The following is a 25,670-nucleotide window of genomic DNA, read 5'->3' on the forward strand; positions in this document are numbered from 1 at the left end:
ATACAAAAACTCAAAAATGGACAGCACAATAATACCTAATTGTAAAGTAATCATGTTAAAATACTGAACGAAGCTGCATCCGAGCGATAGGTTCTTGTTTTGTTTTGTTTTGTTTGTTTTGTTCTTATTATTATTACTTTTATTTTTTTTTCTCTATATTAACATTCTATATATTTTTCTGTTATACTGCTAGTTCTTCTAAACCGATGCAAATGTACTAAGAAACGATGATCATGCATCTATGTGATGATGTTAAGAATTACTGATTGCATATGTAGAATGGTATGAAGTCTAAAAAAAAAAAAAAAATGGTCAGCACAATACTGCCTAATTGTAATGTAATTATGTTGGAACGCTGAATGAAGCTGCATCTGATCTATAGTTTTTTGTTTTGTTTTGTTTTGTTTTCTTTCTCATATATTTTTGTACTTTTTATTTTTATTTGTGTTTTCTCTGTGTTATCACTTTATTTCTTTTTCTGTTGTGCTATTTCTTTCTCTAAATCGATGCATATGTACTGAGAAATGATGACCATACACCTATGTGATGATATTAAGAATTACTGATTGCATATGTAGAATGGATTGATTTCTAATGATGTGTTAGTTAATTTTTTTTAATTAATAAAAAAAATAAAAATAAATAAAAAAAATAGCATATATACAAAAAAGCAATACATTTCAAAGTGCAGCACAATTAGTTGTAGAACAGATTTCAGAGTTTGGTATGGGTTACAATTGCACAATTTTAGGTTTTTACTTCTAGCTGCTCTAAGGTACTGGGGACTAAAAGAAATATTAACAATTGAGCAATCATATTCGTTAAGCCCGACCTTCTCTGTATAACTCCATCACCTTTAATCTTTCTATCCTACTCTTTAGGGGTATTGTATGGCCATTCTAACTTTTTCTGTTGGAAGGGGCTGTCAATAGCATGAGGTAGGGAGCTGGAACTAGTCAATATTCTGGAGAGGTTGGACCCCCTACATATCAGGACTTAACTGGTCCAGGGATCCATCTAGAGGTTGTATGTTTCTGCAAAGTTATCCTAGTGCATGGAATCTTTGTAGAATCTTATATATTGCCCTAGGTGTTCTTTAGGATTGGCTGGAAAGGTTTTGGTTGGGGTTTGGGAAGTTATAATAGGTAGCAAGGTTTAACTGAAGTTTGCATAAGAGTGACCTCCAGAGTAGCCTCTCGACTTTATTTGAACTCTCTCAGCCACTTTATTAGTTATACTTCAATTGTTGATCCCACTGTGCCAGGGCTGGACTCATCCCTGGGAGTCATCTCCCACGCCGCCAGGTCATTTGCTTTTTAAAAAAATTTATGCATCTATTTCTGAATATTTGAGAGTAGGTTGTATACATTATCTTCCTGAATACATATTTCCGTGTACATTTCCTAAGAACACGGATATTCACTTATGTAACCACCTTAAGTATAATTATCAAGTTCAAAGAAATTTATCATGGACATAAAGCTTATAGTTTATATTCCAATTATTTCATATGTTCCAATAATGTCCTTTGGAGCTTTATCTCCTCCTTTAATAGATCTTATCCAGGATCATACATCGCATTTAAATGTCCTTGTCTCTTTAGCTGCCCTTTCCCATCTTAACCACGCCCAAGCATACTATTCAGTTGAACTAATCACATTCTCAATGTCGTTACCGTCACCACCATCCATTACCAACATTTCCCATCACCCCAAAAAGTATCCCTACATTCATTATGCATTCATGCCCTGTGTGCCTTGTAACCTGTACTCTACATTCTGTCTTTACAAGTTTGCATATTTGAGCTAGTTCATGTAAGTGGAATTCTATCTGTCCCTTTGTGTCTGATTTATTTCAGTCAACACATATTCTTCAAGGTTCATCCATATAGTGGCATGTATCAGAACTTCATTTCTTTTTATGGGCACTCAGCACAATGTCCTTAAGGTCCATCCATGTTGTCACATACTTCATAACTTTATTCTGTCTTACAGCTGCATAATATTCCATCGTATGTATATACCACAGTTTGTTTAGCCACTCGTCTGCTGATGGACATTTTGGCTGTTCCCATCTCTTTGCAATGGTAAATAATGCTGCTATAAACATTGGTGTGCAAATGTCTGCTTGTGTCCTTGTCCTCATGTCTTCTGAATAGATACCTACCAGTGGTATTGCTGGGTCATATGGCAATTTTGTATTTAGCTTTTTGAGGAACCGCCAAACTGCCTCCCACAGCAGTTGTGCCATTTGACACTCCCACCAACAGTGGATAAGTGTGCCTCTTTCTCCACATCCTCTCCAGCACTTGTCATTTTCTGTTTTATTGATAATGGCCATTCTGGTGGGTTTGAGATGATATCTCATTGTGGTTTTGATTTGCATTTCTCTAATAGTCAGGGAAGCTGAGCATTTTTTCATGTGTCTTTTGGCCATTTGTATTTCCTCTTCTGAGAAGTGTCTGTTCAAGCCTTTTTCCCATTTTGTAACTGGGTTGTCTGTCTTTTTGTTGTTGAGTTGAACAATCTCTTTATAAATTCTGGATGCTAGACCTTTACCTGATATATCATTTCCAAATATTGTCTCCCATTGTGTAGGCTGTCTTTTTACTTTCTTGACGAAGTTCTTTGTTGCTCAAAAGTGTTTAATTTTGAGGAGTTCCCATTTCTTTCTTTCTTTCTTCAATGCTCTTGCTTTAGTGTAAGGTCTAGGAAACAGTCTCCTACTATAGGATTTATAAGATATTTCCCTACATTTTCTTCTAACAGTTTTATGGTCTTGCATCTAATGTTTAGGTCTTTGATCCATTTTGAGTTAATTTTTGTACAGGGTGTGAGATATAGATCCTCTTTCATTCTTTTGCATGTGGATATCCAGTTCTCTAGGCACCATTTATTGGAGAGACTGTTCTGTCCCAGGTGAGTTGGCGTGACTGCCTTATCAAAGATCAACTGCCCATAGATGAGAGGGTCTATATCTAAACATTCTATTCTATTCTATTGGTCAGTATATCTATCTTTATGCCAGTACCATGTTGCTTTGGCCACTGTAGCTTCATAATACAACTTAAAGTCAGGTAGCATGAGACCTCCGACTTTTTTTTTTCCTCAGGATACTTTTAGCTATTCGGGGCACCCTGCCCTTCCAGATAAATTCGGTTGTTTTTTCTATTTCTGAAAAGTAAGTTTTTGGGATTTTAATTGGTATTGCATTGAATCTGTAAATCAATTTAGGTAGAATTGACGTCTTAACTATATTTAGTCTTCCAATCCATGAACATGGTATGCCCTTCCATCTATTTAGGTCTTCTGTGATTTCTTTTAACAATTTCTTGTAGTTTTCTCTGTACAGGTCTTTTGTCTCTTTAGTTAAGTTTATTCCTAAATATTATATTCTTTTGGTTGCAATTATAAATGTAATTCTTTTTATTTCCCCCTCAGATTGTTCATTACTAGTGTATAGAAACACTACAGATTTTTGAGTGTTAATCTTGTAACCTGCCACTTTGCTGTACTCATTTATTAGCTCTAGTAGTTTTGCTGTGGATTTTTCGGGGTTTTTGACATATAGTATCATATCATCTGCCAACAGTGAGAATTTTACTTCTTCCTTTCCAATTTTGATGCCATGTATTTCTGTCTTGTCTAATTGCTCTGGCTAGAACTTCCAACACAATGTTGAATACAATGGTGATAGTGGACATCCTTGTCTTGTTCCTGATCTTAGGGGGGAAGTTTTCAGTTTTTCCCCATTAAGGATGATGTTAGCTGTGGGTTTTTCATATATACGCTTTATCATTTTGAGGAAGTTCCCTTCTATTCCTCTCCTTTGAAGTGTTTTCAACAGGAAAGGATGTTGAATTTTGTCAAATGCCTTTTCTGCATCAATCGAGATGATCATGTGGTTTTTCTGCTTTGATTTGTTGATATGGTTATTATATTAACTGATTGTCTTATGTTGAACTATTCTTGCATACCTGGGATGAATCCTACTTGGTCATGGTGTATAATTCTTTTAATGTGTTGTTGGATTAAATTTGCTAGAATTTTGTTGAGGATTTTTGCATCTATATTCATTAGCGAGATTGGCCTGTAGTTTTCTTTTTTTTGTAATATCTTTGTCTGGCTTTGGTATGGTGATGTTGGCTTCGTAGAATGAGTTATGTAGCTTTCCCTCCTCTTCAATTTTTTTGAAGAGTTTGAGCAGGATTGGTACTAATTCTTTCTGGAATGTTTGGCAGAATTGACATGTGAAGCCATCTGGTCCTGGACTTTTCTTTTTGGGGAGCTTCTTAATGACTGATTCAATTTCTTTACTTGTGATTGGTTTGTTGAGGTCTATTTCTTCTTGAGTCAATGTTGGCCGGTGCACATGATGGCCTCTTCTTTCTCTTCCAGGTTCTGTTGATCTGCAGCTTCTTGCTTCCCTTGGCTTTCTCTTTCTGTGCTTGAATTTCATTCTGTTCAGAAAGGAAGTAATAGGACTAAGACCCAATCAGGCCAACCTGATTGAGGTGGGCCACACCTTAAGTGAAGTAACCTCAACAAAAAGTGCTACTTACAATGGGTCCACACTTACAGGAATGGATTAAGTTTAAAAACATATTTTTCTGGGGTAAATACAGCCCCAAACCACCATGGTGGTATCTCATTATGGTTTTCATTTGCATTTCCCTAATGTGGATTGCCTTACCTTTAACTCATCAGTCCCAGAACACATTCACAGATGCTTGGAGTCAATTTTGTATAGAAATTTATTAGACATAATTAATTTGTAATACAATAGAGGATCTAGACAAGGTAAAAAATAGTTATTTAAACTTTTTATTTTCCCTGATCTAGCATCTTTCATTTCTCTTAGAATTCCCAAAACGTTCTTTCACAAATAAATCCCATGTCTTAATAGATAGCTTTAAACATAGAGAAACAAGGACCTGAGTCTAGCTTTTAAGCATGTCAATCACATTTATGGGAAATTTATTTAGTGCACATTTCTTGTCTCATTTCCATTCAAATAAGTTAGAGAGCATTACTGATGGAACTGACTCTAGCCTCCTACATGAAAGAATCCTATGTCAATGGATCACAAATAACCAAGTCAGGAAATAGGAGCATGAAGAGACGGCATTAACTCAGCCATTCTGGTGTCGTCTTCACTGGCCCCTTACTACTCTTTTTTACCTCACCCAACCACCGTATAAATATGAAAATCTAATTTATCATAGAAAATTGTGACTCTCCTATACTCATATTCATGAACGTTTTTAACTATGTAAATTTTGATGCAAATTAAGAGCATTGTCTAAACTATTTCAGCATTTTAAATAAAACAATCTAATTGGTAAGTCTAGATACAGTTTCAATTTTCGTAAAAAAGAATGCAAATTATTGACCACAGAATTCTGGAGTCTCACACTTCCACTTAAACATGAGGGCAGTGAGATATCATGGAAGGAATACTGACTGGGAGTCAGAGGATGGCGGTTCAGGCCTAGAATGTAAATCCCTTCAACTTTTTCAGCCTCTGCTTCTGATTTTGCATAGTCACTGTACTTCTTTACGACCTCTTCCTATAGACATACTTTAAATCATGATGCTGTCAGATGCTTTTATGATTCTGCTTCTGGACAGAGCAAGGACAGGAGTGCAAATTAAGAGGCTGCAAGCCCAGCTCCCCTCCATCCTGCCACTGACATCCGTGGAGGGGGGAATAACTGATCAGAGAAAAATGGGGGTCCCTACTAGATCTGAGAGTGCTATGTATCAGACTTACTGTGATCAGGTGAAACCAATGATCCATACAACCCCAAGGTTACTGTATATTAGTGCTTAGTTATTACTCTGATTGAGTCTCTTTCAATTTTTATTTATTCAACAAATACTAAGCTTCTACTGTGTGCATAAGAGATACTCAATAAATGTTAAAGGGGAAATACTCAGAAATCCCTCCAGTTCTCAAAAAATACACATAAATCTTCATGCTCTCTTTCTCCTCCATTCCTGCCCCCACTTCCACTCACGTCACACGTCACTAACTGCTCATGCGAACAAGTCCTTAAGCACAATGGGACATTACTCTATGAGTAATACAAATGCCCATTTCACTGAGAGGTAACCTTTTAAAGAAGGTGTTAGTCCTCAGCCTAAAAACACCCTAGCAGGTCCTTAGCTTCATCTGAGGATATGTTACAATGATGATGCCTGCTATGGAAGACACAAGACCTCCAAGTCCAATGATACCAGGATTGGACTTACAGATTCCCAGTTGGTCCAAAGGGATGAGGATATCGGAGAGGTTTTTCACTGTGTCCAGGAGCAAGGGAGGGTGTTTCCTCAGGGATCGGAATAAGAGAAGGAGAAAGGACTGAAGCCATTCTGTTTCTTCATCAGCCACACTGTACCCAAGAGGATTCTGGGATGGTGACTTCTCCCTCTTTGCCCGGTCATGTGTGACTTTTTCCATTTGCAGGGAGATTTCATACAGATCCCTGGCCAGGTTCAGCAGGAGAGAATAGTAGTAGTGTCGGGCAGCCCACATTTGCCATTTCTCTTTGTTGATGCCAGCGGCAAGCCCTATGTTCTTCACCCAGAGGATGGTGTCACAGATGAAATAAATCACACGGTTCAGATTGGCTAAGGTTAGGCATAAGCGGGGCACCAGGTCAGTGGCATGAATGCTCTGCTGAGTCGCCTGTATAGCATGGACCACGTTGCCTAGTCTGAACCCTGCAAGAAGAAACCACAATGGCTAAGAGTTATTTAATTAGTATGTACTAGGAAGACAGAAGAATCTCTGTACATGGGTGAGGGGTCAGCACTGGCTTTTTAACAAATGTCATTTGAGGGTCAGCTGTTGTTCAGGAAAGGAAAAGGACTTTACACGTACGTTAAGGACTCCTAAAATGATCCTGGAAAGCACAAAAGACAGTGACTCTTTAATTCTCTTCCACTCTAGTGAACACATTAACACTGACTCACAACATACTTCTGGCTGTGTCAATCATGAATGTGGTTTGTTACATCTGAGTATTACCAGCTACAATTCTTTAGAAGGAAAATACTATGATAACATGAACTCCAGATGCAATGTCTTACATTTTATTTACTTTTCAGACAAAAGACTGCTTTTCAAAAAAACACCATTTTCATTTTGCCATTTCCCTGGTTTAAACCTCCTTTGGCTCCCTACTGCCAAGGAAACAAAATAGAGATGGTAGGATTTACTGGATAAGACATTTAACAATATTATCATATGTGACTCCTACTTGAATTAACCACTGAATGGCACATCCGTATGTCAGCATGTAATTCAATCCATCAGGGACATATCAATCAACAAATTTTTATTGAGCACCTACTATGAATGAGTTATACCATACCTCATATACTATGGAGAATACAAAAGAAAGCACTTTACATTAGACTCAGTAAGTGCTCAGAAGTAGCTGCCCTCAGGAAATTTATAGTCTTAGAAGAATGTTTGGTATTATTTTATCAAAAATAACAAAAAAATGGTATATGTTATCAATAATCTTGGGTTCCAGTTCTGGCTTTTCCACTAACTGGCTTAGTGACTTTACATAGGTCCCTTCTGAGGTTCAGAGACTAGCGGTCTGAAGGACTTTGAGCTCCAACATTCTAAAGAATGTAAGAAGGAATTTCTAATCTTGACCTTCAAAGCCATTCAGAAAAATTTCACCCCACCTTTCCCATCCCTCTAATTGACAAATCTTCTGTCAAGCTAGTTTCCTTGTTGTTCTGCCCACATAATGGCTTCCTCATTACACCTCTGAGCCATTGGTAGAGGAATTCACCCTGTAAGAATCTCCTTCCTTTTCTCTCGCCTCACTTCAAATTCCACCTCTTCCAAAACACCGTTATTTTCCTTTACTCCAGTCAACTAATTTATTCCAGCCAACTAGATTTGGCACTAAATCTCGTATCATTGCACCATATTGTCTTTTTCCTCCCATAAAGCTCAGGACTATAAGAAATAGGTACTAAAAAATAATTAATTGATTAATATTTGATGATCTGCATTCCAGCCTAACACCTCTGCTTGCCTACTGTAGCATCATTTTGTTCTCATCAAACAATAAGGAGGAGTCAGGCAGGTGATTGCTATTAAAAGTAGGGGATTTCCCAGCATGACTTATCATGACAGTGAATTAAACGAATGAATTACTGACTTCACTTTTTGTCTTTAACATGAAGCCTCCACAGAAATGGTCTAAGAAGATGTATCTATCCATTTCCTGTAGCAGCTCTTCAAGAGAAGGGAAAAAGACAGGTGGTCCAGGATGTAGCTATGCTGTTCTTCCACAGAGTATAAAGAACTCCCAGGAGGGTGGGCCACAGTGGCTCAACAGGCAGAGTTCTTGCCAGCTATGCCGGATATCTGGGTTTGATTCCTGGTGGCTGCCCATGCAATGGCTGGGTTTGCCATAACACATTCTTATGATTTAACACCAAATGTGAACACAGGAGGGTGTCTGTGAATGGTTTGTAGCAAAACAGTCAATATCTTTGGGCTAGTTGATTTAGGAGGGCAGCTTAACTGTTGACTGCATCAAAACACTTGACTGACTTGAAACCCATGACGTAGAAAGTGTTTTGAGAATTATGGGGTCTAAGCTGAGAATTCTAAACCAGGAGCCACTGTCCCTCAAGAGACAGGGTACTTACATTTACGGCCAGTACTCACACTGGACTCCAGCTTCTTGAGCTTCATTACCACCTTTTCTTTGTCAGCTTTAGGTTCTAACAAATATCTAAGCAACATGCATGTGTACTGAGTGGCTCTGAAATGGAAAAAAAAAAAATGAGAAGAATAATTTAGAAACCAAACCAAACTTGATTCATGAATAAGGGATAGAGAAATACATAATTCTAAATGCAAAATTTCCAAGACTGTTTTCTCACGTAGCAGCTCTCATAAGAGTAATATTTTGCAAGTCATTCCACCAGGCCAAAGGGTAGAACATGTGATGGAAATGCAACACAAAGGTAATGAAAGAGAACCCTGCAATACTGCGGTGAACAGCCCCCAGGGCCTTTTGCTGGCACAGAGAAATGGATGGAGTGAAAATGGGAAACTGCACAAAATTCTCTCTCATGTTAAATCTGTAAGGACCCATAATCTTTATTTCCTCCAGTGTAGAAAGATTTCCAGACTTCTAAAATGAATGTTTTTACCATCTAATTAATCTGCTACCTATGTGACAGGACACAAACCAGAATCAAATGAAAAGTCCACAGTTTGAAAACTGCTTATTTTTTGATCAATTAAAAAAATAAATATACACCAGTACATAAATTAGTACAAATATGTTCTTACAGTTGTCTTTCAAAATGAATTAGCATTTTATATAAAATATAGATGACTCATTAATAAATATTATATTTTAATAGAGTAATTATCGTCATGCCTTCAAATAGTTCTTTACTGGCAAAAATAAATGAGAAACTTTATATCATATAGTCAAACATCCAAATGCATTTGGCAGTCTATTTAACAAAGTAAATGCCTGTTTCTTACTGTCCTGTAATTATATTTGAATCCCTTTATGCTACAAATACTATCAACAAAAAATATGGCACATTTTCCAAAATGGTGAACTTGTTATTGGAAGTAAGAAAAAAAGAAGCCAGTGGCCATAAACAATCTCCCTTTTTCTCTTTTTTGAAGTGTACCTACTGGTGAGGGGGCTCAGCCTGGTCATGCCAATGAATCTCCCTTTCTCAGATTTGGTCTATAATAGGCGTGGATCCAAAAATAAGGCATTATTTTATGAATGCCAGTTTGTTCACAGAGACATCACAAAAGGGGAGCTGGGAATCGAATGCTAGAGCCTTATTCTTGCTGAATAAGTAATCCTAAACAATCATTTTATTTATCAAACTCTTCAATAAACTTGGCAGGGTACACTACGGGAACGGGTGGGCGTCTATTTTAATGAAGCTTTGTTAATGAAACCATTTTGAAAATCTATCAAATTCATTAGGAAGGCTAAGGGCTGGGTTGAACTGTGCGGCTGTGCATCTGAATCTCTTAGCTCCATCCCTCAGCACTGATAACCTCCTTCTGCCTCGGTTTCCTCACGGTGAGACGGGGGTGATGTGGGGCATCTACCTCACTGGGCTGCGAAAAGGGTCAGCTGAGTAAACGGCTGCAGAACAGTATCTGCCATACCTTCAGCTCCCAACAGCCTCACTGTGGGAGCCACGCACACTGTGTCTGCGTTAGCCAGAGGAGGAGGAAGCGCTGTTAAATAAAACTGCAACTGTAACTACGTTTTAAAATTACTGGTCAAGAATCAACCAGATTTCTAAAAGAAACTTCATGAGCTCACTAGCATGAACACCGCAATCTCCGTTTAATATTTCCAGTAGCACAGCATGTACCTTAGTTCCTTCTGGGACACTCCATAGTGAAGTTTGTATTTTACATTCCACAAAACTCTTTCACAGCTTCACTGTTTTTTTTCACAGTCTCTCCATGAGACAGATTGGGCAATAATGAAAAATAAATAAGACAAATGTTTCGCCATGGTATTTCAATGGGCATTTGAAGCCAGAACCAACTGTTTTGCTTCTGTTTTGCTTCTCTAGGCACAAATGTCAACCAAAAGTTTTTCTTTAAAAAAAAAAGTGCATATGTACATCCCAGGAGAAGGCTGGACGGGAGAACTGAGCGGCGAGAGGAGCAGCACTCGCCGCCCGGGGGCCGCGGCCTCGAGGCGGCGGGAGTTGAGGCCCGGGGGCTTTCGGACAGACGCTCGGCAGGACGCGGCCCGCCGGCCCCGACTCACCTGAAGAGGCCGTCTCGGCCCTGGGTCTGGTTGGTGAAGCGGATAAAGGCGTCCATGGCTCCCAGGCCGAGTCCACGAGCTACACCCAGGTCGGCAGTGAGCCCACAGCCCAGGTTGTCCTCCACGGTCCCCGGGGAAGGGGACGGGCCCACCGCGCGGAGGGGGAGGGCTGACTCCCTCCGCCCCCGTAGGGGCGGGCGCGACTGGCGGAGAACGATTTCGCGGGCTTCCGGTCCACGCCGGAAGTGGTGGTTGCTAGGGCGACGCCGGGCCGCTGGACTGGGTTAGTAAGTCGTCTTCGGCCGGGCTGCGGCGCTGGTGCGTGCCGGGACTCTCCTATCCCTGTGCGGGGACTCTGGGAAGGCCCGTCTCCCTCCGCCCGGCGTTCCCGGGCGCCCCTCGCCTCCCTGCAGGTGCCAAGTATCCAAGAACCCCGGGTGGAATGGTGGACGGGGGTCCCGGGGCCGCGAGCACCCCGAGCCTTGCCTTGAGAACTGAGGGGCCTCGTCATTCCCCTGCGCCGGGCCGTTGGACCCACGTCAGCGCCAAGTCTGATGGAGAGTAGATAAGGCAGTTCTTATCTTCTGTCATCACAGTTGGGTAAAGGAAGAGACCTTTCTGTTAGGATCGTTGAAAGAATGAAAATTGTTACCTGAGGAAATCCTAAAAGGTCAACATGAGCAAAGTGGGGGCAAAAAATAGGTTACATTAACACCACTGAATTATGGATTTGATCGTGGTTAAAAGGGGAAAGTTTAGGTTATATATATGTCACTAGAATAAACATCTTAAAAATTCATAGGACTGGACAACAAAGTGAACCCTAATGTAAAATGGACTATAATTAATAGTATAATTATATTAGTATATTATAATTATATATAAGTATATTAAAATATACTACTGTTGTTTCATCAATTGTAACAAAGGTACCGCACTAATGGAAAGTGTTAATAATAGGGAAAACTGTGTGTGTAACGGGGCAGTATATGGGAACTCTGTATTTTCTGGACTATATTTCAGTACACCTACAACTTCTCTAATAAAAAAATAATTTGAGAAAGAGACTACAATGAAATTGCACTACTGAACATTCATTCTGTGGGTCTTGGAGAGAGGGAGTCCCACCAGTGCGTTATAAAATATACCCCCTTTGGCCATAAAGTAAGGTCACCTATTTTTGTAGTCTTTATTCCCTTGGTCAGGCCTGCCTCTTAACATTTCTTTAAATATATATATATATATATAGTTTGTTTTGATTTTAGTTTATTTTTTCTTTTATACATATAAAAACATTTGTTTGTTTTTATGTTGCCCCTGTCGTTTGTAGGCTAGGGCTAGAGAACATATGCCTAACTATTTAACAGTTATAAATCAAGCTAACAATTTAAGTAAAATATATTTGTCTGCTTTGACAAATACACCTTCATAGTGATCTAGAAGGCCAGATTTACTCTCAGAATTCTTGGACTTCTTGGAATTCCTCATTGGAATGTGGCACTATGGGGAAAGCTTGCTTCCAGTTCTTTCCCACCTCCTCCTCTTCCCATTTGTGGCTTGACCCTACCTTGCCAGTGGCTTTGCATACAATGTGTGGATATTCTAGACCATCCAGGTTCTGCCCATATCCCTGCGAATGGCCATGCCTTGGCCACCTTTCAGGGCTAGGGGTGCTTGCATTGGCAGCTGGTTCTGCCCTCAGGACAGAGCTGGGAGAAAGGTCCATTCAGGCTCTGCTGTCCTTTGGGCAGGAAATTCCAGAGGTAACTTGAACATGGTCTCTGCTTTAGAAAGCCAAGTCCAGGTGTTGGATTCATCACTTTGGTCCCAAAAATGACTCATCCTTTGGGGAGAGAAGTGCCCAGAAGAGAGCCAGCAGTACTCTCTAAGTGTATTGCCCAGGGCAGGATAATATTGCACTAAATGAGCATCTCTTGAGTGCTGTCCATGTACCAACTGCTTATCCTCTAGGCCTCTAGCTATAGGTTAGTGAAGGAGAGAAGTAATTGATAAGTACAACATAGTGGTATGTTAGATAATAAACACAAGCAGAAGGTACTTCTAAACAGATTTATGTATTCTGTTTTCTATAAATCTGGCTTTTCCAGAATATCATATAAATTTAAATCATACAGTGTGTCACATTTTCTATCTGATTTCTTCCATTTAGCCTAAAGCATTTGAGTTTCATCCATGTTGTGCATATCAATAGTTTGTACTGTGTTATTTCTCAGTATTATTCCTTTGTATAGATTTACCATAATTCAATATCCATTCACCTACTGGAGTACATTTCTCTGTATGGTTTATCTTTTTTTATTTTAGGGATTCTATAACGTGTGTCATGGTGTCTTGTGATTTTAATTTGCATTCATTAATGACTAATGATGTTCAGCACGTTTTCATGTGCTATTTGCCGTCTGTATATCTTCTTTGACATGTCTGTACAAACCTCTTGCCCAATTTTTAAATTGGATTATTTTTTTTTATTAGGTTGCAGATTTACAGAAAAGTCATGCAGAAGAGTTACCATATATTCCCTTTCACATACACAGATTTCCCTATCATTAACGCTTTGCATTACTGTGGTACTTTTGTTACAATTGATGAAACAATGTTATTATACTTTTATATATACAATTTTATATATTATTTTATAATTATTATAATTATACTATTAACTATAGTCTATATTATTTATTTTCTTATGACTGAATTTTGAGAGTTTTTGAAATATTCTGGATAAAGGATGAGCCTGGCCCCGGCACCGTGGTATCAACAATTCTGTCCCGACCAAGAGGGGAAAAAGAAGTGTAACTAATAAAATATCAGTGGCTAAGAGAGTTCAAATAGAGTCGAGAAGCTACTTCAGGTAGACATCGCTACCTTCCTTAACTTGCCAACCCCCAACAAAAAACCATTCCTGCCAATCCTAAAGAACACCTAGGATGTTATATAAGATTCTACAAAGGTTCCATACACTAGGGTAACTCCAGAAACCAAAAACCTCCTGATGGGTCCCTGAAATAAGTACTGAAACACAGAGGGGCCAGCCTCTCCAGAACATCAACTAGTTCCATCCCCTTTTCCCATATTATCCATAGCCCTCCAACCTGAAAACATTAACATGTGCATAGCCCAAATACCCCTAAAGAGCTGGAGAAAGATCAAACGTGATGGTGGCCTTTTACAGACAGAGAGGATAGGGTTTAACAAACGAGTGTGATTGCTGAATCATTATATTGATATTTCTTTTAGTCTCCAGTATCTTAGAGCAGCTGGAAGTAAAAACCTAAAACTGTGGAATTGTAACGCATACCAATATCTGAAATCTGTTCCACAACTAATTATTGTGCTGTGCTTTGAAATTTATTGCTTTTTTGCGTATATATTGTTTTTCACAAAAAAGTAAAACACCCTTTGGCCATCCATTGGTTATTATGAAGCATGTTATTTAGTTTCCTAATATTTGGGGACTTTCCAAATATCTTTCTATTGTTGGTTTCTAAATTAATTCAGTTGTGGTCACACATATACATTGCATGATGTGAATAGTTTTAAATTTGTTAAGACTTTTGGTTATGGCCCAAATTATTGTCCATGTTGATAAATATTTCATGTACACTTAAAAAGAATTTGTCTTTTGCAGTTGTTGTTCTACAGTGTCAGTCCAATTGATAGTTGTCATGGTCAGGTTCATTTGTCAACTTGGCCAAGTGGTGGTACCTCTTTGTCTGGTTGGGCAAGCGCTGGCCTGTCTGTTGCAATGAGAACATTTCATAGTATTAAATCATGAGCATGTCAGCTGTGTCCACAGCTGATTCCATTTGTAATCAGCCAAAGGGAAATGTCTTCTGCAATGAGTGATGCTTAATCTAATCACTGGAAGCCTTTTAAGGAGGATTCAGAAGAGACAGGCTCTTCCTGCTTTGGCTGGTGAGCCTATCCTGTGGAGTTCATCCAGACCCTCCATCGGAATTGTCGGCTTCACAGCTTGCCCTGAGGATTTTGGACTCTGTGTTCCCGTGGTCACGTGAGACACTTTTATAAATTTTGTATTTGCGAGTGTTCTCTATTGATTCTGTTTCTCTAGAGAACCCTAACTGATACATCTTGGTACCAGGAGTGGTTCTTAAGAAACAGAATCTTAAAAATGGGTTTTTATGAATGGTTTTCTACTCTGACTGGACTCAAAGGCACTAAGGACTCTGATTCCCATAATCAGAATGACATTCCCAATCCATGGAGTGAGTTGGCAAAAGAGATAGTCAAAATATCACTGTTCAATTCTCCTAATGCTTTGATTGTACAAAGCCAGGCTCTGGGGGATAATGTTTTTGACACCTTTACAGAGTTTTGTAGAAATAAAAGGTATAGAGAAGTTGGCTGGTTGTTGTTAGATACTTTGTCTACATTAAGGAGTGAAAGGGATGGGCTTAAGGCTTCAAACGAGAAGCTTAAGTGCCTTCTGACAGATGTAGACTTTTCTATGAGTATCCTGAAGGAAAATCTTATTTCCTGTAGCCGTAGACTTGAGATCTCTGAAAATCAGACTCATAATCTTATTGTTAGAATAGCAACTTTACAACATAAACTGAAATCTCAGTGTTGCATGGTGTCTGCCGTTAAAGTAAGGGCATTGATTGGAAAGGAGTGGGACCCTGAAAAATGGGATGGTGACATATGGATTGATAATGATGTTGCGGGTGAGGTTGAAACCCTAGATCATGCTGAGTCTTCTCTAAATAATCCTGTAATAGTCTGCCCTGAGGACATAGCCGCCCCACCTCCAGCCTGCCCTGAGGAATTGGCCACCCAGCCTCCTCCTGAAGGAATTAGCCTTAGAATGATTAATCCTGTTTCACCAGATGAAACTGCAAATGAAGGCCCTGAAGCAAATGGCTTGGAAGATATTTCTAATTCTTTTCATGACCCATCCCCATCACCCCTCATTTCTTCCAGACCTATAACTAGACTAAAGTCCCATCAGGCCTCTAAAGGTGAGGTACGAAGTACCACACATGAGGAGGTATGTTATACTCCAAAAGAACTGTGTGAGTTTTCCAATTTATATAGACAGAAATCAAAGGAATATGTACGGCAATGGATTTTAAGGGTGTGGGATAATGGTGGGAGGAATATAAGGCTGGATCAGGCTGAATTTATTGATATGGGCCCACTAAGCAGAGATTCTGCATTCAATGTTATAGCTAGAGTAGTTAGAAAAGGTGTTAACAGCTTGTTTGGGTGGTTGGTTGAAACATGGATCAGAAGGTGGCCAACATTACCTGAGGTTGAAATGCCAGAACTGCCCTGGTATAATGTAGATGAGGGGATCCAGAGGCTTAGAGAGATTGGGATGTTAGAGTGGATTTATCATGCAAAGCCTGCTCTTACACCCCAGGAATGTCTGGAGGATGAACCTTTTACCAAAACAGTGAGAAATAAATTTGTGAGACTAGCACCATCATCCCTGAAGAGCTCTGTGGTTGCACTTCTCTGTAGGTCAGATATTACTGTAGGAACTGCTGTCACTGAGCTGGAATCCTTAAACACAGTGGGGATTGTTGGAGAAGCCATAAAACATCGCTGACATGGCTGCCGTGGCTGATGCAAGGCAACACGAAATGGCTGACCTGAAATCTGCCCTTCGCCCTTGCAACAACGGTGACCTATCCCGGAAATCTGCCCTCCAGCCTAGCAACAACGACCATCAATCCCAGCCTGACACGTGTCCCTGCATGCTTCCCAGCCTATATAAGCCTGTGCACTTCCTGAATAAAGCAGCCGCCTTCCTTTTTCCCCTAAGGGTTGTATCCTGAGTCGTGTGCTATGTGCTCTGTGTCAGTGTGACTGGCTCAGTACGGCCGCTTACCCCCAGCCATCAGCTAACCAGCCATCAGCTGCCCCACAGGGATGACAGGATCCTGAGTTGGCAGAAGCCAGGTGGCAGCACTTAATCGCCAAAGACAGGGTAGACGTGGCTATTATAATAGACGGCAAACTCAAAGCAGTTATATAACTCACAGAGATTTGTGGCGTTGGCTAGTAAATCATGGGGTACCTAGAAATACAATAGAAGGGTAGTCTACTAAATTCTTGTTCAAGCTGTATAAGCAAAAGAGTTCTAGGTCAAGTGAACAGAAGTCTAACCTGAATTACAAAAACACAGAGTCATGGCCCCTTAATCAATTTCCAGACTTGAAACAGTTTACAGACCCAGAGCCCCTTGAATGAAGGGGAAGCCAGGTCCCTCTGGGGGGGAACCCTGTTACACTGCCACAAATTTATACCGTTAATCTTCCTCCAAGCCTTTCTCAAAGAGACTGATGGCCTTTTACCAGGGTAGCTGTGCATTGGGGGAAAGGAAATGATCAGATATTTTGGGGATTATTAGACACTGGTTCAGAAGTGACAAAATTCCAGGGGACCAAAAACATCACTCTGGTTCACCAGTAAGAGTGGGGGCTTATGGAGACCAGGCGATCAATGGAGTTTTAGCTCAGGTCCATGTCACAGTGGGTCCAGTGGGCCCCCGGACCCATTCTGTAGTTATTTTGCCAGTTCCAGAATGTATAATTGGTATAGACATACTGAGCAACTGGCAGAATCCCTGCACTGGCTCTCCAACTCATGCAGTGAGGGCTATTATGGTGGGAAAGGCCAAGTGGAAGCCACTCGAACTGCCCCTACCGAGCAAAATAGTAAATCAGAAGCAATACCGGATTCCTGGAGGGATTGCAGAGATTACTGCCACTCTTAAGGACTTGAAGGATGCAGGGGTGGATTCCCACCATAGCCCCACTCAACTCTCCTATTTGTTCTGTGCAGAAAACAGATGGGTCTTGAAGGATGACAGTGGATTATTGTAAGCTCAGCCAGGTGGTAACTACAATTGCAGCTGTTGTTCCAGATGTGGTATCATTGCTTGAGCAAATCAATACATCCCCTGGTACCTGGCATGCAGCTATTGATCTGGCAAATGCTTTTTTCTCAATAGCTATTAGTAAGAACCATCAGAAATAGTTTGCTTTCAGCTGGCAAGGTCAGCAATGTATTTTCACTGTCCTACCTCAGGGGTATATCAACTCTCCAGCCCTATGTCATAATCTTGTCTGCAGGGACCTTGATCATTTCTGCCCCCCACAAGACATCACACTGATCCATTATATTGATGATATCATGTTGGTTGAACCTAGTGAGGAAGAAGTAGCAACTACTCTAGACTTACTGGTAAGGCATTTGCGTATCAGAGGATGGGAGATAAATCCAACAAAAATACAGGGGCCTTCCACCTCAGTGAAATTTCTGGATGTCCAGTGGTGTGGAGCATGTCGAGATATCCCTTCTAAGGTGAAGGATAAGTTGCTGCATCTGTCCCCTCCTATGACCAAAAAGAAGCACAACACTTAGTTGGTCTTTTTGGATTTTTGTGACAACATATTCCTCATTTGGGTGTGCTACTCTGGCCCATTTATCGAGTGACCAGAAAAGCTGCTAATTTTGAGTGGGGACCTGAACAAGAGGAGGCTCTGCAATAGGCCCAGGCTGCTGTACGAGCTGCTCTGCCACTTGAGCCGTATGATCCAGCAGATCCAATGGTTCTGGAAGTGTCAGTGGCAAATAGAGATGCTGTCTGGAGCCTTTGGCAGAATTGTGTTCTTATAGGAGAATCACAGCACAGACCCTTAGGATTTTGGAGCAAAGCCTTACCATCTGCTACAGATAACTACACTCCTTTTGAGAAACAGCTTTTGGCCTGTTACTGGGCCTTAGTAGAGACTGAATACTTAACCATGGGCCACCAAGTTACCATGAGACCCGAGTTGCCTATCATGAGCTGGGTGTTGTCTTACCCACCAAGCCATAAAGTTGGGCGTGCACAGCAGCACTCTATTGTAAAATGGAAATGGTATATACAATATAGGGCCAGAGCAGGTCCTGAAGGCACAAGTGGCCCAAGGTCTCCACTCCTGCCACATTACCTTCTCTTTCCCAGACCAGAGCTATGATCTGTTGGGGAGTTCCTTACAGTGAACTGACTGAGGAAGAGAAAAGTCGGGCCTGGTTTACAGATGGTTCAGCACGATATGCAGGTACCACCCAAAAGTAGACAGCTCCAGCACTACAGCACCTTTCTGGGGTGTCCTTAAAGAACAATGCTGAGGGGAAATCCTCCCAGTGGGCAGAACTTCAAGCAGTGCACTTGGTTGTTCATTTTGCTTGGAAGGAGAACTGGCCAGAGGTGCGTTTGTATACTGACTCATGGGCTGTTGCTAGTGGTTTGACTGGATGATCAGGGACTTGGAAAGACCATAATTGGAAAATTGGTGACAAAGAAGTCTGGGGAAGAAGTATGTGGATAGATCTTTCTGAGTGGGCTAAAACATGAACATATTTGTGTCCCATGTGAATGCACACCAGAGGGTGACTTCAGCAGAGGAAGGTTTTAATAATCAAGTGGATAAGATGACCCGTTCTGTGGATACCAGTCAGCCTCTTTCCCCAGCAAATCCTGTTATTGCCCAATGGGCTCATGAACAAAGTGGTCTTGGTGGTAGGGATGGAGGTTATGCATGGGCTCAGCAACATGGGCTTCCACTCACCAAAGCTGACTTGGCTACAGCCACTGCTGAGTGCCCAATCTGCCGGCAGCAGAGACCTACACTCAGCCCCCAATATGGCACCATTCCCTGAGGTGACCAGCCAGCTACATGGTGGCAGGTTGATTACATTGGACCACTCCCTTCATGGAAGGGGCAGCGATTTGTTCTAACTGGAATAGACACATACTCTGGATATGGTTTGCTTCCCTGCACGCAATGCTTCTTCCAGAACTACCATCTGTGGGCTTACAGAATGCCTTATCCATCGTCATGGTATTCCACATAGCATTGCTTCGGATCAAGGAACACACTTCACAGCAAATGAAGTGCGGGAATGAGTACATGCTCATGGAATTCTCTGCTCTTACCATGTTCCCCATCATCCAGAAGCAGCTGGATTGATAGAACGGTGGAATGGCCTTTTGAAAACTCAATTATGGTGCCAACTTGGTGACAATACCTTGAAAGACTGGGGTAATGTTCTCCAGGAAACTGTGTATGCTCTGAATCAACATCCACTGTATAGTGCTGTCTCTCCCATAGCCAGGATCCGTGGGTCCAGGAACCAAGAAGCGGAAATGGAAGTGGTACCACTCACTATTACCCCTAGTGATCCACTAGGAAAATTTTTGCTTCCTGTCCCTGGGACCCTGAGCTCTGCTGGTCTACAGGTTTTAGTTCCAAAATGGGGAGTGCTTCCACCAGGAGAAACAAAAATGATTCCATTGAACTGGAATCTAAGACTGCCACCTGGTCACTTTGGGCTACTTATGCCACTGGATCAACACGCCAAGAAGGGGATTACATTATTGTCTGGGGTGATTGACCCTGACTATCAGGGGTAAGTAGGACTGCAACTACATAATGGAGGTAAAAAAGTGTTTTCTTGGAATATAGGAGATCCCCTAGGACATCTTTTAGTACTACCATGCCCTGTGATTAAAATCAATGGAAAACTGCAACAACCCAATCCAGGCAGGACTACCAATGGCTCTGAAACTTCAGGAATGAAGGTTTGGGTTACCCCACCAGGCAAAGAACCACGGCCAGCTGAAGTGCTTGCTGAGGATAAAGCATGGAATGGGGAGTGGAAGAAGGTAGTGACAAATATGAGCTTTGATCACATGATTGGTTACAGAAACGAGGACTGTAATGCTGTTTGGTTAATGTTATACTATTTAAGTTGTAAGATATCAAGTTTGAGAATGAATATTACCCAAGGATTTACACCCTATTCTGGAGAGATTTAATGTGTTTCCAGTTATATGCAGGACAGTTGAGTATTGTTAGGTGAAAGAAAAAATGTGTGATTTATTGTTTTTTATTTAGAAATTAGGTATGGCTTAAGTTGATACATACAGCTGCCAAGTTGACAAGGAGTGGACTGTCATGGTCAGGGTCATGTGTCAACTTGGCCAAGTGTGGTACCTGTTTGTCTGGTTGGGCAAGTGTTGGCCTGTGTGTTGCGATGAGGACATTTCATAGAATTAAATCGTGATCATGTCAGCTGCATCCACAGCTGATTCCAATTGTAATCAGCCAAAGGAGAATGTCTTCTGCAATGAGTGATGCTTAATCTAATCACCCGAAGCCTTTTAAGAAGGATTCAGAAGAGACAGGCTCTTCCTGCTTCGGCTGGTGAGCCTATCCTGTGGAGTTCGTCCAGACCCTCCATCAGAATTGTCGGCTTCATAGCCTGCCCTGCGGATTTTGGACTCTGCATTCCCACTGTCATGTGAGACACTTTTATAAATTTTATATTTGTGAATGTTCCCTGTTGATTCTGTTTCTCTAGAGAACCCTAACTAATATAATAGTGTTGTTCAAATTTTCTTTATCTTTCCTGATTTTTGGCCTGAGAGGATATTGAAATCTCTGACTATAATTGTGGATTTGTATATTTCTCCTTTTACTTCTATGAATTTTGCTTTGTGTATCTTGAAGCTGTCATTAAATGCATAAATGTTTAGACTGTTATGCTTTCTTGATGAATTGACCCCTTTATCATTATGAAAGGGACGTCTTTATTCTAGGAAATATTCTTTGCTCTAAAATCTATGTCTGATATTATTATGGCCAGTCCAGGTTTTTAAAAATGAGCTAACTGGGGATATCTATTTCCACCTTTTTAGTTTTAACCTATGTGCATCTTTATCTGCTAATTCTAATATCTATGTTAGTTCTGGGTTAGTTTCAATTTATAAATTTTCCTCTCTATTACAGCTTGTTTTGTTTTTACCTTTTTATGTACTGGCTAATTTTGTCTGGATCCCAGACATTGTGAATTTTACCCCATTGGATGCTGGATATTTTTGTATTCCTAGAAACATTCTTGAGCTTTTTTCTGGGATGCAATTAAGTTATTTAGAAACAGTTTGATCTCCTAACTTCTAGGATTTGTTAGGCACTACCAGAGTAATGTTTATTCTTGAGCTAATTTTTTCCACTCCTGAGGTAAGGGTCTTCTGCACACTGTACCGAGTGTCCATGAACCATGAAGTTTTCCAGTTTGGCTGGTGGGAACAGGTGTTATTCCTGGGCCCGTGTGAGCATAGGTTACTGTTCCTGCAAATTACTTCAGATGGGTCTTTCCCTGCCTCAGGAGTTCCTCGACTCCCACACTCAGTACTCTGCCCAGGACCCAAGGGGATGCTCTACAGAGCTTCATATTTTCTCTGTGTGCAGCACTGTCTTCTCTGGGCCCCTGCCTTGCAAACTCAAGCTGCCTTGGTCTCTGGATTCTCAACTCAGCTTCGTTGATTCAGGGAGTTCACCAGGTCCCATCTGGTTTGCCCTGCCTGTGCCACCATCTGGGAATTCTCTCAAGACAGCAAGCTCGGGCAATTGGAGGGCTTACCCTGTTCATTTCTTACCTCTCAAGAATTACTGTCCTTGGCTGCCTCATGTCCAGTGGCCTGGAAACTTGTTTAACACATGCAATTTTTCTTTTCTTTTATTAGTCTTAGTTTTGGGTGGAGAGTGAAAGGATTTGCTTTTAGTAGGAGCACTCTGGCTATGGATTAAGAATAGACTGAAGGGGCTGGGGTGAGGGTGGGGATGGAAGTGGGAATCAGGGGCAGAGCAGGAGAATGACTCTGGCAGGATCTGCCAGTTCAGCAAGACTGAGGCAGGAGAGGAGGGCGGGGCCGTGTGCTGGTCTGAATCTGTGGTGGACCCCAGAAAAGCCATGCCCTTTGATCCTCATTCAGTTTTGCTGGGTGGAAACATTTTGATTGTTTCCATGAAGATGTGGCCCACCCAATTGGAAATCCTCATTCAATATTGCTGGGTGAGAGTATTTTGAGTGTTCCCGTGGAGATGGGACCTGCCCAATTGTGGGTGGCAACTTTTGATTAGATGATTTCCATGGAGGTGTGTCTCCACCCACTGAAGGTGGAGTTGCTTCCTGGAATCCTTTAAAAGAGGAAACATTTTGGAGAGAGTCCTATTTTGGTAGAGCCATGAGAAAGCCAGCAGATGCCACCATGTTCGACATGTGCCCTTCCAGCTGAGAGAGAAATGTTGAATGCCGTCGGCCTTCTTGAACCAAGGTATCTTTCCCCGGATGCCTTAGATTGGATATTTCTATAGACTTGTTTTGATTGGGACATTTTCTTGGCCTTAGAACTGTAAACTAGCAACTTATTAAATTCTCCTTGTTAAATGCCATTCTGTTTCTGGTGTGTTGCATTCCTGCAGCTAGCAAACTAGAACAGGCCGCCTGCAGGGGAGGCTGGGGGAGCAGGGTCCCATCATTGAGGATCTCAGATGCCAGCTGAGGATTCTAAAAGGCGCCCTGTCAACAACAGGGGCATGGAGAAGTAGAACCGAGTCAGAAGAGTCACTCAAGCCCCTGTTTGGAGAAATGATGGATGGGGCTGAAGCCCCGTAGCCCAGGTGGGAGCTTGGTGGTCATCCAGGTGAGAAAAGATGAGGTAGCAGGGCCTTTATAAGACCTTCATGGGCCCCTTGGGCACTTACAATGCAAGGCTGCATCCCACTAGCTGTTAAGCATCTGAAAAGGTACCCCATGGTCTGCATTAAATGCCTTTTTTTTTTAATGTAACTTAAAATAAAAATTTTTTTATTAGAGATGTTGTAGGTCTATAGTAAATTCACACAGAAAATAAAGAATTCTCACATAACTCCTATATTAGTAACACTGTGCATTAGTGTGGTACATTTGTTACAATTGATGAAAGAATATTATTATAATTGTACTAACTGTAGTTCATGTTTTACTGCAACTTTTGAAACTGTTTTTATAATGTGTCCAATTTTGAGTTTTCTGAAGTACAGATGGTTATCTTTTATCATAGACTTTAACTTTATATATAGAGTGGAGCTAATGAATTGCAAAATTTTTGTCAATGTTTAATTCTTTTGATTTTGTGGGGTCATCGTGGATTTTTGTTTGTTTGTTTGTTTTGTCTCAAACATTTTTGAAGGCCTTTGAAAAATCTCCTAGGCCCTAGCACTGTGCTTGCAGAACTGGGTGGTAGCAGTGCAAATAGAGAGAAGGAAACAAATTAGACAGCAAGGGTTAGAAGTGCCTGAACTGGGACCCGGCTGAGAGTGGTGGGAAAGGAAGGTGGAAGAGCTGTGGCTGACTTCCTGGCTTGGTTTGAGCACAGCCATTTGCAGAGATGGAGAAACAAGAGGAGGCATAAATCGTAGGAGAGAGGGTTAGTTGGGACAGGATGATAGCTACTCTCTAATGAGGGTGAGAGAGTGTTGAAGAAAGGCAACCAAATGTTAAATTTCTCTCCTTCCACTATGGCACACACCATTTTGGGTTGGCAGAGACAATGTGCATAACCAATACCTGCCTCTGCTGACATCCTTATTACATGATGAGCATATTGTAGTAATGTGGCAATTACCCTGTGATAAATAAGGAAAGTGAATAAATGGTCCTCATAGGCTATTGTGCTGAAGAGGATGGTGTGCTGTCTTCTTTTTCTCAAAGTGCCTTTGCTTACTTCCTTTATCAGCTTTTCAGAGTTTCATAGACGTTCCCAGTGCCACTTCTGTGATGTCATCCCTGAAAGGAAGTCGGATCCAGAAGATGAGGCTGCCTGTTCATACACGAAAGGGACCCCTGGAGGTGCCATCCCCATCAGAGAAGGACTGGTCTAAGGATGACAAAGAGGATTATGTCCTCAAGGATCCTGATCAGGAGCTGGATTCCCTGCCACAGCCTTACCGAATGATCAGCAAGCTGGTGGACCTCCTGTTTGACCGGTCATGGGAAGTTATTGAGGAGAGAGAGGCAGCCAGGGAAGCCGAGCGCAGCCGGACCCAACCCACCATCTACCCGCCTCTTGTAGAAAGCAAGGTATGGAGCAGGCAGCTGAACCCATGGGGCCTTGATTTTCAGTTGGGGGTTAATAAATGAAAACACCTGATCCAGAGAAGGACTCCTTACCATTCAATAAGTCACGTGCATTTTTGAAAGTTTTTAGGCAGACAATTGTTGATTAAAATGGACCTGGTAATTGTCTGGGGAAATAGGGTGTTCTGTTTAATTGAAGAATATACAGAAGATTCTATTCAGCAATTATTATTGAAAAATCTTTCACATATTCTCAACTTCATTTTCTCTGGCCTCTTTCCCCTAAAAGTAGAATGTAATAAATTTCTTGATGCTTGGATCAGAGATTTCGAAGAGCATTGTGTTTGGGGATGATTTTTTATCTGGAAGGGCCCTTGTCCCTCTTTAAAAAATTAACTTCTCTCATTTAAAGACAATGACAGCTAAAAATCATTCCTTTTTGCTTTGTTTTTGTCTTTCCAGCTCAACAATATGCCAAAGTGTATGGCTGTTTCTCAAGACTATGTGTTTATTGGAGAAGCCAATGGATTCTCCATCTATAATGTGTACAATGCTAAACAAATAGGTGCTTGGGAGAAACTTAAAGTCGATGTCACTTCCATCTGGGCCACAGACTTAGGGAGTGAAGTACTCATTGCTTCTCTGGATGAAATGGGTATTTATTCTTCACTTTCTCAGCCTAAATTTACCTGTGAGGTTCTGGAGAAGAAAAGGACTATAGGCTATTATTTGATTTAATCTCCTTTCTGGGAATAGGTGGGGCTGGGCCTGATGAGATCCTTCCTCCTGTAGTAGCAATTAATACCTGTGGAGAAAATACAAAATGCTAGGCACTGTTCTAACAGTTCACATATATTAGCCCACTTAATCCTGATAACACCCCAGCAGGGGTTTATTATCCCATTGTTCAGAAGAGGCA

General features: G+C 41.1%; 3 protein-coding genes across 10 annotated transcripts in view; 1 reads left to right on the top strand and 2 right to left on the bottom strand.

The window, feature by feature from the left end:
- PLIN1 (perilipin 1) overlaps nucleotides 1-6,360 on the bottom strand; it is a 29,164-nt gene extending 22,804 nt beyond the window's left edge. The window contains exon 1 of the mRNA XM_077124183.1: nucleotides 6,255-6,360. The gene's annotated coding sequence lies outside the window, so the exon portion shown is untranslated. The remainder of the gene's footprint in view (nucleotides 1-6,254) is intronic.
- PEX11A (peroxisomal biogenesis factor 11 alpha) lies at nucleotides 4,736-11,053 on the bottom strand. The gene is made up of 3 exons (XM_077124185.1): nucleotides 10,811-11,053; nucleotides 8,685-8,800; nucleotides 4,736-6,725 (listed from the first exon to the last, which is right to left on the bottom strand). The coding sequence occupies exons 1-3, from the start codon at nucleotides 10,864-10,866 to the stop codon at nucleotides 6,154-6,156; spliced, it is 744 nt and encodes a 247-aa protein (XP_076980300.1). The 5' UTR covers nucleotides 10,867-11,053; the 3' UTR covers nucleotides 4,736-6,153.
- Nucleotides 11,001-25,670, top strand: part of WDR93 (WD repeat domain 93) — a 49,947-nt gene continuing 35,277 nt past the window's right edge. For 4 of the 8 annotated variants that reach the window (XM_077124175.1, XM_077124180.1, XM_077124182.1 and 1 more), the window contains exons 1-3: nucleotides 11,067-11,223; nucleotides 24,411-24,754; nucleotides 25,214-25,406. In XM_077124175.1, coding sequence (XP_076980290.1) covers nucleotides 24,452-24,754; nucleotides 25,214-25,406 — 496 coding nt within the window. In that variant the 5' untranslated portion in view covers nucleotides 11,067-11,223; nucleotides 24,411-24,451. The other 4 variants (XM_077124177.1, XM_077124176.1, XM_077124179.1 and 1 more) reach the window with 4 other exon arrangements.

Source organism: Tamandua tetradactyla, chromosome 12 (assembly GCF_023851605.1).
Source record: "Tamandua tetradactyla isolate mTamTet1 chromosome 12, mTamTet1.pri, whole genome shotgun sequence".
NCBI classification, from domain to species: domain Eukaryota; kingdom Metazoa; phylum Chordata; class Mammalia; order Pilosa; family Myrmecophagidae; genus Tamandua; species Tamandua tetradactyla.

Coding starts and splice junctions, on each gene's coding strand:
- PEX11A (XM_077124185.1), bottom strand. CDS start 10,866: ATGGACGCCTTTATCCGCTTCACCAACCAGACCCAGGGCCGAGACGGC. Junction 8,801..10,810: donor GGCCGAGACGGCCTCTTCAG/GTGAGTCGGGGC, acceptor TTTCCATTTCAG/AGCCACTCAGTACACATGCA. Junction 6,726..8,684: donor TGTGAGTACTGGCCGTAAAT/GTAAGTACCCTG, acceptor TTCTTCTTGCAG/GGTTCAGACTAGGCAACGTG.